The sequence below is a fragment of the Vulpes lagopus genome, chromosome 6, assembly GCF_018345385.1.
Source record: "Vulpes lagopus strain Blue_001 chromosome 6, ASM1834538v1, whole genome shotgun sequence".
In the NCBI taxonomy this organism is placed as follows: domain Eukaryota; kingdom Metazoa; phylum Chordata; class Mammalia; order Carnivora; family Canidae; genus Vulpes; species Vulpes lagopus.
Window position 1 is genome coordinate 78,019,986 of NC_054829.1, and position 18,420 is coordinate 78,038,405.

Genomic DNA, 18,420 nt, shown 5'->3' on the forward strand with positions numbered 1-18,420 from the left:
CCATGTCTATGTCTTCCTCTGTGAGATTTCTCTTCATGTCTTTTGCCCATTTCATGATTGGATTGTTTCTTTGCTGTTGAGTTTAATAAGTTCTTTATAGATCTTGGAAACTAGCCCTTTATCTGATATATCATTTGCAAATATCTTCTCCCATTCTGCAGGTTGTCTTTGAGTTTTGTTGACTGTTTCTTTTGCTGTGCAAAAGCTTCTTATCTTGATGAAGTCCCAATAGTTCATTTTTGCTTTTGTTTCTCTTGCCTTCATGGATGTATCTTGCAAGAAGTTACTGTGGCCGAGTTCAAAAAGGGTGTTGCCTGTGTTCTCCTCTAGGATTTGGATGGACTCTTGTCTCACATTTAGATCTTTCATCCATTTTGAGTTTATCTTTAACACATAGCTCTTAGAGTTAACATCAATACTCTAGTTGGGGGATCCCTGGGTGGCGCAGCGGTTTAGCGCCTGTCTTTGGCCCAGGGCGCGATCCTGGAGACCCAGGATCGAGTCCCACGTCGGGCTCCCCGTGCATGGAGCCTGCTTCTCCCTCTGCCTGTGTCTCTTCCTCTCTCTCTCACTGTGTGCCTATCATAAATAAATTAAAAAAAAAACAACAAAAAAAAAAAACAATACTCTAGTTGGAGTCTTTTCAAAAAGAAAGGATGTTGTAGGGCAGCCCGGGTGGCTCAGCGGTTTAGTGTCATCTTCAGCCCAGGGCGTGATCCTGGAGACCCGGGATCAAGTCCCATGTCATGCTCCCTGTATGGAGCCTGTTTCTCCCTCTGCCTTTGTCTCTGCCTCTCTCTCTCTCCTCTCTGTGTTTCTCATGAATAAATAAATAAAATCTTTAAAAAAAAAAAAAAAAAAGAAAGAAAGGATGCTATAGCAGTCTTGTCCAAAGAGTATTCACATCTACTGAGTAGGACACTGCTTTCTGTATGGAAGATGGTATTGTATCATATTTGACACTAGTGGATGTAAACTTACTGAAACCTAATGTGAAATATTTTTAACTCATAGATTGACATGCTGTACTTAAGAGTATTACTTGCATTTTTAAACAATTGGAACTCTTTGGTTATATAAAGAAAAATATGAAGACAGGATTTTTACACAGTAATGAATTAGAAATTTTTCTAAATTTCTCCCCTCATGTATTAGTTTAAAAAGTATTTATGTGTGAAAGACTCCAATGATAATTAGGAATAATGATAATTATTATAGATTAATTATTGATATATTACAGCTGGTTTTGTTACTCTTCCTTCATTTCCTATACTCTAGCTGTAGTGGCCTTCTTGCCCTTCCTCATACACACTAAGTGTTCTCCCTTCTCTGGTCTTTGGACTTACTGTTTCATCTATCTATAATGCTCTTTGCTTATTAACCTGGTTCACTTTCTCATTCAAATATCACCTAGGCAAAGAGGCCTTCCATAACTACCCTATAGAAACTGTTATCCTCCATGCCCTCTTAATCACTGATTTTTTCATTATTGCAGTTTTTTAATTTTTTAGGACTTAATCACTTTTAGCATCTTATTCTGGCAACCACCATATTGTTCTCTGTGTTTATAGGTCATTTTGCCTTTTTGTTTGTTTTGTTTTTTAAATTACATATAGAAATGAAATCATACGGTATTTTCCTTTCTCTGTCTCACTTATTTCACTTGGCATAATAGCCCCCAGGTCCATCCATGTTGTTGCAAATGGCAAAGTCTCATACTTTTTTATGTCTGAGTAACTTTCCATTTGGGGTGTGTGTGTGTGTGTGTGTGTGTGTGTGTGTATGTATCAATCATACCTTTTTTATCCATTCATCTGTTGATGAACACTTGGGTTGCTTCTGTCTTGGCTATTGTAAATAATGCTGCAATAAACAAACATAGGGATACATATATATTTTTTTGAATTAGTGGTTTCATTTTCTTTGTGTAGATACTCAGCAGTGGGATTACTGGATTGCATGGTAATTTCTACCTTTTATTTTTTGAGGAACCTCCATACTGTTTTACACAGTGACTGTACCAATTCACATCCCTACCAGCAGTGCACAAGGATTCCTTTTTCACCACATCCTCACCAGCACTTGTTATTTCTTGTGTTTTTGATACTAGCCATTCTGACCAGGTATACGGTAATGTCTGATTGTGGTTTTGATTTGCATTTCCCTATGACTAGTGATGTTGAGCATCTTTTCATGTGTCTTTTGGCCCTCTGCATGTCTTTTTTGGGAAAATGTCTTTTCAGATTCCCTGCCCATTTTTTAATTGGATTGTTTTTCGGTGTGAGTTATGTATGTTCTTTATATATTTTGGCTGTTAACCCACTATCACATATATCAGTTGCACATATCTTCTCCCACTCAGTAGGTTGCCTTTTTGTTTTGTTGATTATTTTCTTCACTGTGCAAAAGCTTTTTATTTTTTGGTGTAGTCCCATTAGATTATTTTTGCTTTTATTTCCCTTGTCTAAGAAGTATCTAGAAAAATGTTGCTAAAGTTTTATCAGAGATTATTGACTATGTTTTCTTCTAGGAGTTTTATGATTTTAGGTCCCAGATTTAAGTCTTTAATCCATTTTGAGTTTATTTTTGTTTAGTGTAAAAAGGGGTCCAACTTCATTCTTTTGCATGTAGCTGTCTAGTTTTTCACTGTTTATTGAAGGGACCTTCTTTTCTCCATTGTATATTCTTGCCTTCTTTGGCGAAGATTAATTGACCATGTAAGTGTGGGTTAAATTTGGGCTCTGTCCTGTTCTGTTGATCCATGTGTCTATTTTTGTGCCAGTACCATACTTTTTCTGATTGCTACAGCTTTGCAGTATATCTTGAAATGTGGGATTTTTTTACCTCCAACTTTGTTCTGTTTTTCTTGTGTTTTTTTTTTTCTTCCCAAGATTGCTTTGGGTATTCAGGGTCTTTTGTGGCTCCATACAGATTTTGGGATTATTTGTTCTAGTTCTGTGAAAAATGCTGTTGGTATTGATAGGTATTCTATTGAATCTGTACATTGCTTTGGGTAGTATGGACATTTTAACGCATTTCTTAATTTTAACATAATATTAATTCCTTTGGTCCATGAGCATGGAATATCTTTCTATTTGTATCATCTTCAGTTTATTTCATCCATGTTTTATAGTTTTCAGTCTTCTACCTCCTTGGTCAAATGTATTCCTAGGTATTTTATTCTCTTTTGGTGCAATTCTAGATGAGATTGCTTTCTTAATTTCTCTTTCTGTTGCTTCATTGTTAATGTATAGAAATGCAACAGATTTCTGTATTATTAATTTTGTATCCTGCAAGCCTACTGAATTCATTTATTTTTTTAAGATTTTATTTATTTATTTGGGAGAGAGAAAGAAAGAGAGCTAGCATGAGAAGGAGGGGCAAAAGGAGAGGGAAAGGGAGAATCAGACTTCCTGCTGAGCACAGTCTGATGTGGGGCTCGATCCCAGGACACTGGACCTGAGCTGAAGTCAGACACTTAAGCAACTGAGCCACCCAGGCACCCTTCATTTATTACTTTTAATAGTTTTTGGTGGTCTTTAGGGTTTTCTGTGTAGTATTATATCATCTGCAAATAGAAACAGTTATACTTCTTCCTTACTAGTTTGGAAGGAAACTAGTTTTTTTTTTTTTTTTTTCCATGTCTGATTGCTATGGCTAGGACTTCAGTAGGTGTTGAATAAAAGTGGCAAGAGTCGACATCCTTATCTTATTCCTGTTTTTTGAGGAAAAGCTTCCAGTTTGTCATATTGAGTATAGTGTTAACTGTACATTTGTCATATTTAGCCTTTATTATGTTGAGGTATGTTCCTTCTGTATAGATGTTGAGAGTTTTTATCAGGAACAGATATTGAAATTTGTCATTGCCTTTTCTGTATCTACTAAGATGATCACATGATTTTCATCTTTCATTTTATATCCTTTTTTTTGTGGTGTGTATTTGGTTCTTATTAGAGTATGAGCACTTTTTGGTTTTGTCTAATTGTATTCACATGGCCTAGAATGATATGTGGCACATAGGGGACCTCAACAAATATTTGTACAGTGAATGCACATTGTAACATTCAGTTGATAGAAGATACAACATTAAATTAAGTCAAGTGAGGAATGAATTACAATTTATAGATTTTTTTTTGGATTAGAATAATTGTATGTATAGTTATTGAGAATCTGTATCTACCATGTCCCAAGCCTTGAGTGTGGTAAGTATGAACAAGACAGACAAGGCCCTTACTGTCACAGAACTGTTTTTTGCAGCAGGCAAACTTATTTAATTTGATATTTAATCATGCTCAGATTTCTAGTTAAACAAAAGAACCACAAAACGTATATTTGATATATAAAAAACCTTTATTTGATTTAGCTATCTTTTCTAGCTATGATCTTTTCTTCTTTGTTGTTTTATACTGTTTACACAAGTGGTCTTCACTGGTTGGATGTCTCCTTTTCCTTACCAAGTATTATTCTTTCTTACATCCTTCTTTCATAATTCAACTAAAATGTTGCTCTTAGTAAATATCATCAGTTTTTCTTTTGCTGTATTCAAAGATCTCTTCTAATTTTTTTTGTTTGTTTGTTTCTGGAAATTTTCTTTTACAATATATGATCTTAACTCACCTTATTTCTTACTAACTGTCCCTACTTTTTCTTCCCTGTCTTATTTTATCCTACTCTCTTCTTTCCTATGATATTCTTGGATAAAGGAGAAAAGAGAATATTAGAGTGAAATACCTGATTATATAGTTTAATACTGATTATGTTCATTATGGAAATTGGTAGAATTAGAAGAAGAGAAAGGGAAAGGAAGAAAGAAAAAGGAGAGAGGTAGAAGAATATAAAAGTACAGAGAAAAGAGAAAATGAAGAAGACAGCAACTACATATAATAAGGGCTAGCAGAGCCCTAGAAATAGTGGTGAAGATTTAACACTGGGCTATGTTGAAAAGCAGAATGGAATATTGGTTAATATATACCTCTCTTGGTCTTATGTTTATTCACTTACGACCTTGAACTGGCTTTTTAACATTTTTGTGTCTCTGTTTATGCATCTACAAAATGGATTTCATGATAACATCTCTCTATAGTGTTTTTATTATAGTGTATGTAAGAGCTTAGCACAGGCTGGGTGATAGGTGCATAATATAAATGAACTGCAATTATTATCGACTCCCTGAAATTCCTAAGGTAGCTATTTATTCTTTGCAGTTAATTTAGGAGTATTCATTCTTGTTCATGCCTTCATATATCATTTCTGCCTTCATAATTCATTTATTAATTAAAAACATAATAATTGAGGACCTACTATGTGCCAGACAGTGCACTGAGGGTTGAAAGATAAAAAGATAGTTTCCATCTTTAAGGAGATTTAAAAAAAGACAAGAACAAACTACTGCACTAAAATGCAGAAAGAGAACTAGTGTACAGTGTGCAAAGTGTTGAGAGGATTGAGGGACTACTTTGTAGAATCAGATTATATAAAGGAGGGATCCCTGGGTGACGCAGCAGTTTAGCACCTGCCTTTGGCCCAGGGCGCGATCCTGGAGACCCAGGATCGAATCCCACTCAGGCTCCAGGTGCATGGAGCCTGCTTCTCCCTCTGCCTATGTCTCTGCCTCTCTCTTTTTCTCTGTGTGTGACTATCATAAATAAATAAAAACTAAAAAAAAAAAAAAAATATATATATATATATATACATATATATATATATATATATATAAAGGAGACAGCAGTTGAGAGGTTAAGGATTAGTAAGTATTAGTAAGTATTTTCTTTCCTGACATGCATGGGGAGAACATTCCATGTAGAGGAAATGGCACAAAAATATGAGAAAGTTGTGTTCAGGAAATTATAAATACTATTCTATCATTTGGTACATAACATTTTATCAGATCATGGTGATCAGTGGGGTTAGACAGTGATAGGCAGTGGGCCAGATGACCGAGGGCTTTGTGTGATGTACTGTGGAGGTTAGATTTTATCCTTTATCAGTTAGAAGCCATTGAAAAATGTTGCGCAGAAGAATGATGTAAGATTTGCATATTTGAATTACTATATGTGGGAGCTGTGTAAGTGATAGCATGGTAATAGAGAAATGATGTAACTCAAACAGAGACTAGTAGGAGGCTAACGCAGTAGGCTAAGTAAAAGATGAATAAGGACAGAATCTGAGCAGCGGCAATAAAGATGAAGAGGAGAAAGGCTGTTGTGGGATATTGAGGAGGCAGAATGAACAGGAGTTACTGATTAGATATAGGGGGTAAGGGCGAGGGAGGAATCTAGAATGATTCCCTGATTTCTGTTGTGAGTAATCCAGTATATACTATGAAATATACAGGTGGTGAGACAGGTTTGGGCATGGTCATATCAGGCAAAAGAGGGAAGATGGAGTTAGGCTGGCACAAATTTATTCTATTTTCCTAGAAGTTAGTATTAAGATGAATAAGTTGTGATAAATAAATGTGCACATTGTAATTTCTAGAGTAAGTAAAAATCATGCACAAAGAGATACAGGTTAAAACTAAATAAAGGAATTAAAAAAAGATACACTAAAATATTTTTGTTTAAAAGAGAAGAGGCAGTAAAGGAAGAAAAGAGGAACATATGAGATGAGACAAATGAGACAAATAGAAAACACATCAAAATAAAAACCTAAATCCAGCCATATCAATAGTTTTGTTATTTGGAAATGGAATGAATGAACATTCCACCCAAAAGTCAGAGATTATAAGACAAAGAAAAAAAATCCAATTTTATGGTGTTTACAGGAGACACACTTTATATTCAAACATACAAAGAGGCTAAAAATAAAATGATAGGTAAAGATATACTATGAAAACAGTAAGCATTAGTGACTTGGACTGACTGTATTACTACCAGACAAAATGGACTGTTGAGACAAGAGCTGTTAGGAACAACTTTCTGCCAGTGAAACGGGCAAATTTCTTGTAAGACACAGATCACCAGCGTATCTAGAAAATCTACATGGATCTATAGCAACTGAAGAAATTGAATTAGTAATTTACAGCTTCCCACAGTGAAAAGTTCAGAGCCAGGTGACTTTCTTACTAGTGAATTCTATCCAATATTTAAGGCAAAAATAATATCACAACCTCTTTTAGAAAATAATGGGGAAGGAACACTTACCAACTCATTTTATGAACTCAGCATTACCCTGATATCAGAGGTAGACAGGACATTACAAACAAACAAAACAACAGACCATGAAGGAAAATATCCTTCATGAGCATTGAAGCACGAATTTTTTTTTTTTTTTTGAAGCACGAATTTTTAACAAAATATTAGCAAATTGAATCCAGCAGTATGTTTTTATGTATATATGTATGTATATAAAGGTTAGTAAACACTAACTAAGAAGGTTTATTCTAGGATCACAAAGTTAGCTTAAGATATGAACATCAATATACTATATCATGTTAATAGAATAAAGGAAGTAGGGCAGCCCCGGTGGCGCAGAGGTTTAGCACCGCCTGTAGCCCGGGGTGTGATCCTGGAAACCCTGGATCGAGTCCCACGTCGTCTCCCTGCATGGAGCCTGCTTCTCCCTCTGCCTGTGTCTCTGCCTCTCTCTTGCTCTCTCTGAATGAATAAATAAATAAATCTTTAAAAAAAATAAAATAAAAGACTAAACAAATTTTAAAAAAAGATTAAAAAAAATAATAAAGGAAGTAGATCTTAAGATCATCTCAGTAGATGCAGGGAAATCATTTGACAAAGTCTACAGCAGCCATTCATGCTAAGAATTTAGAATACTAGGAATAGAAGTGAACTTCCTCAACTTGACAAAGCACATTTATGAAAAATCAGCAGTTTATATCATTCTTAGTGATGAAACCATTAAGATTGAGTGCTTTCTACCTAAAATCAGGAACAAAGTAAAGATTTATGCTCTCATCATTTATGTTCAGCCTTGTACTGAAGGTCAGTGAAATAAAGGGCATACATATGGGAAAGGAAAAAAATCAAACTGTCTTTACACCCAGAAACTGTGATCCTGAGTGAATTTTAATAAGTGAATTTAGAGAAGTTACAGTATTTAAGATCAATACACAAAATCAACTGTATTTCTATAGTAGCAATAACTAATCAAAATGAAATTTATAAAAATAATAATAAGTGTTTAGAAGGTCAAATAAGGGAATAATAAGTCAAAATAAGGAATGCATTTAACAAAAGACACAAGACCTACTTACAGAGAGCTGTTTAATGTTGCTGAAAGTGTCAGGAATAACTAAGAAAATAAAGGGGCATGTCATTGCTATTTGAAGGATAATATTGTTAAGAGGGAGTTTTTCCTATATTTTCTACAAATTTAGTGCAGTCCCAATCAAGCTCCCAGAAGATTTTTTAAAAAAACATTTTTTTGAAATTAATAACATTTATTTTTGAATTAATATATAAGTGGAAATGGAAGGAGCCTGGAATTTAAAAAAAAATGTTTTTAAAAAAGGAAAAACAGAATTGGAGGACTTGCATTACCGGATTTAAGACTTTAGTGCTGTAGTAATCAGGACAGTGTGGTATGGCATGAGTATGGATGTGTGTAGATCAAACATTGGGAGTTAAAAAAAAATAGACCCAAGCCTAAGGGACAACTGCTTTTTGGCAAAGCTGCCAAGGTTATATGGGGAAAGAATACTTTTCAATGAATGTTTCTAAAATAACTGGATATCCCTTTCCTCACATCAAACACAAATATTAATTAAAAATGGCTCACAAATCTAATTGTAAGGGCTAAAGCCATGAAATTCTAGAAGAAAATTTTCTGGAAGAGCATCTTTCTGGCTCTGAATTAGGCAAAGATTTCTTAGGACACAAAAAAACATGAGCCATAGAAGAAATTGCTACATTGAACTATTAAAATTAAAAACTTGCTTATGGGAAAACACCACTAAGAAAATAAAAAGACAAGCCTCAGTTTGGTGGAGAATATTTGCTACATATATAACTGATAAAAGACTTATATCCAGAATATACAAAGAACTCTATAATTTAGGAAGAGACTATTTTTAAAAGGGGCAAAAGAACTGAACAGGCAGTTTACAAAATAAGATCTACATTTGGCCATTAAGCACTAGAAATGATGCTCAACATGTTGGTCATTAGGTAAATGCAAATCAACAAGGACAGACTTTGGTTAGAAAACAAAGAGGAGGATCCCTGGGTGGCTCAGCAGTTTGGCACCTGCCTTTGGCCCAGGACATGATCCTGGGGTCCTGGGATCGAGTCCCATGTCAGGCTCCCTGCATGAAGCCTGCTTCTCCCTCTGCCTGTGTCTCTGCCTCCCTCTCTGTGTCTTTCATGAATAAATAAAATCTTAAAAAAAAAAAAAAAAAAAAGACAGGAAGAAAAAGGAATATGTTAGGTCAAAGGAAGATTTTATTTGGGTATAGAATTGGCCTGAAAATTCAAATCTGCATCATTACTAAACCTATCAATTTTCATATATCATTTTTTCTTGGTTTCATATCAATTTTTTTTCTGGTTTCATATTCTAACTGTAAACACACTATATATTGTTTTTCAGTACTCCATCAGAACCTTCTCTTCAATATGTTTTAATGCAGACCTATTTCTATTTTCTTCTTAAGCCCTGATCTTTCAAACTCATTGAACGTCACTATGAGATCAGACCCAAGATGATGAAGTCGTTTGTTTATTCTTTCAGCAAACATTTGCCCTTTTGTACTCCTTACTAATTAACCTACCTGCATCTAGACAGAGATATTAGGTAGGCTATTGGAGATCATTGATGAGAGAGGTTGTGACTGGAGATAAAAATTGGCAATTATCTGTAGATAAATGGTTTTTAAAGCCATGCATCTGGATGAGATCACTTAGGTGTGATTAATAGAAAGAGGTCAGATGACTGAGCTCTAAGGTAGTTTAATCTTTGTAAGTCACCTAGGGGAGGGTGGGTCAACCAACAAATTGAGTGGAACAGCTAGTAAGAGTAGTGTTTCAGAGAACAAGTCTGGATATTTTAAGAAAAGAGATATATATACTCTGAACTGCTCTTGATAGGTCAAGTCAGAGGAGCATTGAGAAGTGATTATTAGATTTATCATTGTGAAGGTCATTGGTGACCTTGACACTATTATTTTCAGTGGATGATAATCTGATTGAAGTAGATTTAAGAGAAAATGGAAAGAGGAAGTAGAGAGAGAGAAAGACTAGACAGCTGTTTTGAGAACTAATACTCTTAAGGGAAGTATTGGCCGCCTGAAGACATTATGAAGTTGTAGATGTGTTTTAAGTTGGGAGATTTTATTGCAAGTTTGTAAGCTGTTGATAGTGTTTTAGAAAAGCATGTCTAAGAAAATCGACAGTGTAATAGAAGGGAGGGGTGGGATCTAGTGCACAAATGAAGATGATTGGCTTTTGCTAAGAGCACAGACTCTTCATTCACAGTGACAGAAAGGAAGAAGGCATTGTGGTTATAGATTTTGGTTAGTCAACATAATTCTTGAGCTCTCACTTTGTAGAAGACACTATTCTTAAGGAACAACATTTAGTAGAGATATGAGTGCCTGTTTTTTGTACACCACTATCAGCATTTACTGTTTATATGATACTATTTTTCATACTGTTTAATACTAGTTACATCAGAATGTGATACTAAAAAAAGTAGCATTTTATAGTAGTTGTTCCATCTGCACATCCCTTTTCTTCCCATCAATGACAATTAGATTGTAAGCTTCTTGTGGATAATTGCTTTGATTTACGGTGAAGTGCTCCTGAGCCATACTGAACAACTCCTCAGATGATCCTTAAAATATGCTGAAGATATACCATACTCTCTACGTAATGATATCTTCACGTTGACTTATCATGGGAAGAATTATTGGATACACTGAAGAGTGGTGTGTCATTAGTAGCATATTCCTTATTATATTTCTTACTCTTCAAATAATTCATATTTTCTATGTACAAAATTGAAAAATTTTCAAGTTAAGCTACGTTGTCACGAAATCTTAAAAACTTATATTTTGTGTATTAAATTTGAATTAATGACTGAAATTTGGGAGGTACCGTTTATTTTTGAAGTCTTCTCTGTGATCCTTTGAAAATTCTTAATTTTTACCTTGACTTAATTTTTCTTCTTTCTATATTCAGTTATACTTCTTTTTCTACCATAGTGGAGGACAAAGTTTTTTTTTTTCTTTTTTTAAAGGTTTGCATGTTTATTTATCATTACAATTTACATTACTCCAACAGAGCAGCCCACTGCTATGTTCTAATTCTTAGCCATTAAGTCCTACAAAAGTAAACCCAAGCTTTTACAGTAACTGAATCAATACAGAACTAAAACCTTTATAGCTATGTAAAGGGGCTTAGTTACCAAGGTGCTTATGTTCAACATGATGTCCTCTCTGGCAGAAGGGTGCATGCCTACACTAAAGGTCTGACCCATTTACTCATGCAACAAATTTATATTCCCCACCCTCCCTCCACCCACCGTAAAACAAAAACACAGCTATTTATAGTTGAGAAGACAAAGGTTCTTGGTTAACCAACTTTGCAAAAAAGACTGGCTCATTTCCAAGTGAATGAGACACTGAACATTGGCCAGAGTCCATTAGAATCCTATAAATTGAGTTTCAATTCTTAACTCTTTTTTCATGCCAATTTCTGTAGCCATTTGTGCAATAATGAGCTGCTTCTAGACTGTCAGTCACTATGATTTTCATTTCTACTGCTAAATCTTGTGACTTTTCTAGTTTGTTTCTCTTTTTTATGGTAAGAAAGGTCAGGTGAGTTTCACATGAAAGTAGGTAAAAAACTTCCTAAAAGATTTCAAGACTACTGTTTGCTTTTATCACAGAAAATCTTTTTTTTTTTATCACAGAAAATCTTAAAGATTTTATTTTAATTTGTCCTAATGTTTCTAAAGTGCAATGAGTGTCATCTTTGCATATACTTATTTATTGGTTATCTATTAGTGTGCAAGAACATTACCACAAATTTAGTGGCTTAAAACAACACACATGTACTATCTCATGGTTTCTGTATGTTAGGAATGTGTATATAGCTAAGCTGAGTCCTCTGCTTCAGTGTCTCATAAAGCTTCTATCAAGATATCATTCAGAACTTGTGGTTTCATCTGAGATTTGGCTGGGGAAGGGTCCTCTTCTGGACTCATTTGGCTTTTTGGCAGGATTCAGTTCTTTGCAGGTTGCTAGAACTTTTTCATGTGTCAGCTTAAAACATTGCAGCTGCTGCTTTAAAACTAGTAGGGAAGAGAGTGTTCTCCAAGATGGGCATTATGGTTTTATGTAATCTAATCATGTACATATAAGCATCTTGTCACTTGGTTAGAAGCAAGGTGTAGCTCCTATCCACACTCAGGGGGTGAGAGGGGATCACGAAAGAGCATGAAAACCAGGAAATGGGCATCAAGGGGGCCACTCTAAAGCCTGTCTGCCACAACTTGTTTGCTATGTCTTAATATGGAATGAATGTTTCTCTTATTCAGTAATTTTTGTTTATATATATATATAAACTTATATATAGTGATAACTTTGGGTTTTTAATTTTTCTAACCAGATTCTATTGGCCGTGACATCCCCAAAATGCTTGAATTATTTAAAACTGGACATGAAATTAAGGTAGATGAAGAAAGGGAGAACTTTCTCGAGACCAAAATAGCAACAGTAAGTTATAGTAAAAATTATTAAATAACCATCTTTTCTTTTTTCGCTTAAGTGCCTGATCATTTATAATACAATATGTCAGTCCTTTGAACTTGTTCTTGGTTCTAGCATCAGGAATAGCACTATTATACAGTTAGATATATTTTTTCTGTTCTGTAGATTGAACTCCTAATTTTAATGGTATTTAAGAATTCCTTCATGTGCCACTCAATGATACTGTCCTTTATCTTATTTGATTATTCTACGTATGTATTTTTTGCTCTCTGATATTCTAAGATTATTGAGAGTATGATTGTATATCCCTTTGGAACATTGCATAATGCTCAGCCCATAGTAGGTATTTAATACTACAACAATGGAATTGAGTAATTTGCTTTATTTTTATGAATTATTTTGATTATCCCTGTTTGTATTTTAAAACTGCCTACTCATAGAAGAGACTGGAAATCAACTTCCAAAGCTATTTTTTGGACTCTGTTATAGATATATCAGGTTTATAGGACTATGTTTGTAGATATATAGTTATTTGCTAATACCTTCTTTATGCTAAAAAATCTTCAGAGTATTTTTTTCCTGTTTAGTAACTAACCATAGGAATAATAGTGATATTGATAATAAAATTTAAACAGTACCTAGCAAGTGCCAGGCACTATTCTAAACACTCTTCATACATTCTCTTTCTTAATCTTCAACACTATGAGAGGACATATTATCATCACTATTTAATGGATGAAGGCATAGAAGCCCAAAGAGTTTAAATAATTTTTCTAAGGTCTCACAGCTAATATGAGGCAGAATAGGTATGTAAACATTGGCAGTCTTTTCAAGAGTCCAGGCTCTTTGCCCCAAACCATCTTCCCTCATGCCTGGAATTATTTGAATAGCTTGTTATTCCTCTTTCCATCCAGCTTTTAAGAGGAATTCTGCATTATAGCTAGTGGCTAATAGTCCAAGCTAATTGAGCTATGCCCAATATAGTTCATCAGAAGTAGGGAAAAGGCACTCAGCTAGTTTTATAGAATGAAAACTTGCTTTATTTTTTGTAAAGATTATATTTATTTATTCATGAGAGATACAGAGAGAGAGAGGCAAAGACACAGAGGGAGAAGCAGGCTCCGAGCAGGAAACCGATATGGGACTTGATCCCGGGTCTCCAGGATCACACCCTGGGCCAAAGGCACGTGCTAAACCACTAAGCCACCCAGGGATCCCCATAAAACTTGCTTTCTTTTTTTTTTAAGATTTTATTTATTTATTCATGAGAGACACACAGACACAGGCAGAGGGAGAAAACAGACTCCATGCAGGGAGCCCGACATGGGACTTGATCCCGGGTCTCCAGGATCACACCATGGGCCAAAGGCAGCACTAAACTGCTGAACCACCTGGGCTGCCCCAAAACTTGCTTTAGAAAAGGGCAGGATATTTTAATCTAGTCAGGGATTGGGAAATCCCTCATTGTCATTGCATTAGAGCTCAGCACCAATTGTGTGGTATCGTGTTCTCCTAGAATCTGATGTTGTACTTTCCTTATTTCCAGGAGGCCCTTGGCAGTGTTTCTTGTTTGTTAGGGATGACAACATTGTAATGGGAAAAGCAAATGAAAAAAATGGAAATTTTAAGAAAATATTCTAGAGTTGTAGAGACTTAGGTTTGAATACCTGTTCTATTACTTATGGGATGGCAGACTGTAAAAACCAAGTTTCTTAATGTTTGTCTTGAATTCCTGAGCTGTAGAATTTATGTAGTAATATTTATTTCACAATGTAGTTTTGAAGGTAAAATAAAAATATGAAATGGAAACAGCAGTTGTTACTGTTTTTTTTTTTTTGTTTTTAGAGATTTATTTTATTTCAGAGATAGAGTGTGTGGAGGGAGGAGCAGAGGGAGAGAATCTTTAAGCAGACTCTTGCTGAGTGGGGAGCCCTATATGCAGGGCTTGATCCCACAACCCATGAGATTATGACTTGAGCCAAAACCAAGTCGGATGCTCAACTGACTGAGCCACCCAGGTGCCCTGTTGTTATTGTTTTAGTTGGACTTTTGGGGACTATTGGATGTCTTTATAAGACTATTTCTTTCCAGCTGGATCTTTTCTTTTTGTTATGTTTTCAGTATATTTTTTTAATGGATCCTGACTCAGTGTATAAGAAATCATGGCATCTCATTTATTCTTTTTAACAGATGCCATAGTGATTAAGTGATTACATGAGCTCCAGTTCAGATTACTTGTATCATTTAGAGTTAGAATGCTTTTTCTTAATGAAAAATAAATGAACTTCTGTGTTTAAAGCAACTTTTTTTTTGAATACTACTTAAATATTTTGGTATTGTATAATAAGCAGGTTAAGAGAATGGGTTTTAGATCCATACTATCTGGATTCTAATCCTAGTTCCAGATTAGAATTGTGTTACTTTGCTCTCTGAACCTTAGTTTTCCCCCATTCCTCCTAAGTGTGAGATGAAGTTAATAATGATAATTACTTTCTAGGTTAGGAAGGAGTAGGTGAAATAATGAATATAAAGCAGACTTCTATTTCTGGCTAACATGAAGTAACAGGAACCTGATTTACTCTCACCTGAAACAGTCAGCATTACTGTGATACCAAAACCAGGCAAAGAAACTAACAGTTTAGTATCATTTATGAAAAATAGGTGTTAAAATTATAAACTAAATTTTATCTGATAGAATGCAGCAATATATGAAAAGGATAAGATCATCAAGTAGGATTTATCCTAGGAATGCTGTTAGTGTAACATTCAATGATCAATTATTAAAATTCACCATATTAACAAATTATAAAAGAAAAGCCATCTGATCATCTCAGTAGATATAAAGAAAGCATTTAATATAATCCAACATTTATTCCTGATTAAAAAGTCTTAGCAAACTAGGACTAGAAGTTAATGTCCTCAACCTGATAAACGGCATCTAAGAAAAACCAATAGTTAACATACTTAGAAGTAAAAGACTGAATACTTTCCTTTTTTTTTTTTTTTTTTTAAATACTATTCTTTTCAATTTTTACTTATCCATGACAGTCACAGAGAGAGAGAGAGAGAGAGAGGCAGAGACACAGGCAGAGGGAGAAGCAGGCTCCATGCACCGGGAGCCCGACGTGGGACTCGATCCCGGGTCTCCAGGATCGCGCCCTGGGACAAAGGCAGGCGCCAAACCGCTGCGCCACCCAGGGATCCCGAATACTTTCCTTCTAAGACCAGAAACAAGTTAAGGATATTCACTCTCACCACTTCTGTTCTCCATTGATCTAGGGATTCTAGGCAGTGCAATCAGGCAAAATGGAAGCATCCTGATTAGACAGGAAAAAATAAAATAGTTATTATTCACAGATGGTATGATCTAATTTTTTTTTTTTTTTTTTTTTTTTATTTATGATAGTCACAGAGAGAGAGAGAGGCAGAGACACAGGCGGAGGGAGAAGCAGGCTCCATGCACCGGGAGCCTGATGTGGGATTCGATCCCGGGTCTCCAGGATCGCGCCCTGGGCCAAAGGCAGGCGCCAAACCGCTGCGCCACCCAGGGATCCCCACAGATGGTATGATCTAGTTACAAAAACAAAGAAGTAAATTAAGTAAGGTTGCAGGATACAAGTATACAAAAACCAGTTTTGCTTCTGTATAGCAGCAATAATTAGAAATTAAAATTCTTTAAAGAAATTAAAAGTTTTCAATAATAATTTATAGTAATATAAAAAATAGGAAATACTTAGAGATAAATCTGACAAAAGATGTGAAAGATCCATACACTGAAAATTTCAAAATATACTTGAGGGAAATTAAAGAAGATCTAATAAATGATGAGGTATATGATGTTTATGGATCAGTAAATCGAGTATTTTAAAGATATCAGTTGTCCCCAAAGTAATGTATAGATTCAGCATATTCATAATCAAAATCCCACTTAGCCTTTTTTATTTTGTAGAAACTGGTAAGCTGATAATAAAATATGGAAATACAAAAGATCTAGAATAACTAAAACAACTTTGACAAATAGCAAAATTAGAGGTCTGATTTCAAGATTTATAAAGCTACAGTATTTAAGACAGTATGGAATTGACACCAAAGAAGACAAAGTGATATGGAATAGAATAGAGTCCCCAAAAAACAAAACAAAACATATATGGACAACTGATTTAAAACAAGTTGCAAAGTCATTTTTAATGGAGAAACATTAGTCTTTTCAAGAAATGATACCAGAACAGTTGAATATCTATCTACAGTAAAATGAACTTTGACCCATAACTTTATACCATATATAATTAACTCAAAATGTATCAAAGATGTAAATATAAAGCCTAAAATTATAAAATTTCTGGAAGAAAAAGTTGAGTTAGGGAATGATTTTTTTTTAGATGTGAATGTAAAGCATAGTCATGATCCACAAAAGAAGAAATTGATAAATTTCACTGTATAAAAACTAAAAGCTATTTTAGCTTTCTATTTTCTATTTATTTAAATATTTTATTTATTTATTCATTAGAGACACAGAGAGAGAGGCACGCAGAGACACAGGCAGAGGGAGAAGCAGGCTCCATGCAGGAAGCCCAACGCAGGACTCGATCCCAGATCTCTAGGATCACACCCTGGGCCAAAGGCGGTGCTAAACTGCTGAGCCACCCGGGCTGCCCAACATTTTCTTTTTAAAAGACACTGTTAAGAGAATGAGAGGATAAATCACAGACTGGGTTAAAATATTGATAAATCATATAACTTATCAATAATATCCATAATGTATAAAGAGCTCCCAAAGCTCGATAATAAAACAACCCAGTTTTAAAAACCAGCAAAAGATTGGAACATACCTCATCAAAATGTAACAAACACATGGCATAGAGATGAGAAACAATTTGAAAGATGCTCAACATTATTAGTTGTTATAGAAATACAAATTAAAACCACAGTGAGATATCACTATACATCTATTGGAATGCTTAAATTAAAAAGATTGACCATATCAAGGACTGGTAAAGATATGGAGAGACTGGAACACTTACACTACTTTGGCAGTGTAAAATGATATATCCTCTTTGGCAAACAGTTTGACAGCTTAAGAAATTTAACATCCAAGAGTGCCAGGCTGGCTCAGTCAGTTGGGTGGCTGACTCTTGATTTTGGCTCAGGTCATGATCTCAGCGCCCTAGGATTGAGCCATGCATTGGGCTCCACACTCAGTGGGAAGTCTGTTTCAGGATTCTCTCTCTCTCTCTCTCTCTCTCTCTCTCTTTCTGCCCCTCCCCCTACTTGCTCTCTCTCTAAAATAAATAAATACATCTTTTAAAAAAAGGAAATTTAACATCCACTTGCTAGATGATATACCATTCCACTTTTAGATATTTATCCAGGAGAAATGAAAACATATGTCCATACAAAGACCTATGAACAAATGCTCATAACAGATTTATTTGTAATAGCTAAAAGCTGGAAACATTCCACATGTCCATTGACAGGTGAATGTATAAACACTTTGTTATATCTATGTAATAGAATATTCTTTAGTAATAAAAAAATAATTGATACATGCTTTAATACGGATGAATATAAAAATGATTGTGCTAAGTAAAAGCCAGAGAAACTACATACTGTATGATTCTACTTATATAAAATTCTGACAAATGCAAATTTATATAGTGTCACTAATGTATAGTGACAGAAAGCAGACCAGTAGTTATAATGGGCAGAGGTAGATGGGGAGTAGTGGAAGGAGGGATTATAAAGGAGCACAAGGAATT

General features: G+C 34.8%; 1 protein-coding gene across 3 annotated transcripts in view; it reads left to right on the top strand.

Moving 5' to 3' along the window:
• MRPL1 (mitochondrial ribosomal protein L1) overlaps positions 1-18,420 on the top strand; it is a 96,475-nt gene that overhangs the window by 40,578 nt on the left and 37,477 nt on the right. For all 3 annotated transcript variants that reach the window (XM_041759660.1, XM_041759661.1, XM_041759659.1), the window contains one exon: positions 12,564-12,670. In XM_041759660.1, the coding sequence (XP_041615594.1) occupies positions 12,564-12,670 (107 nt within the window). The remainder of the gene's footprint in view (positions 1-12,563; positions 12,671-18,420) is intronic.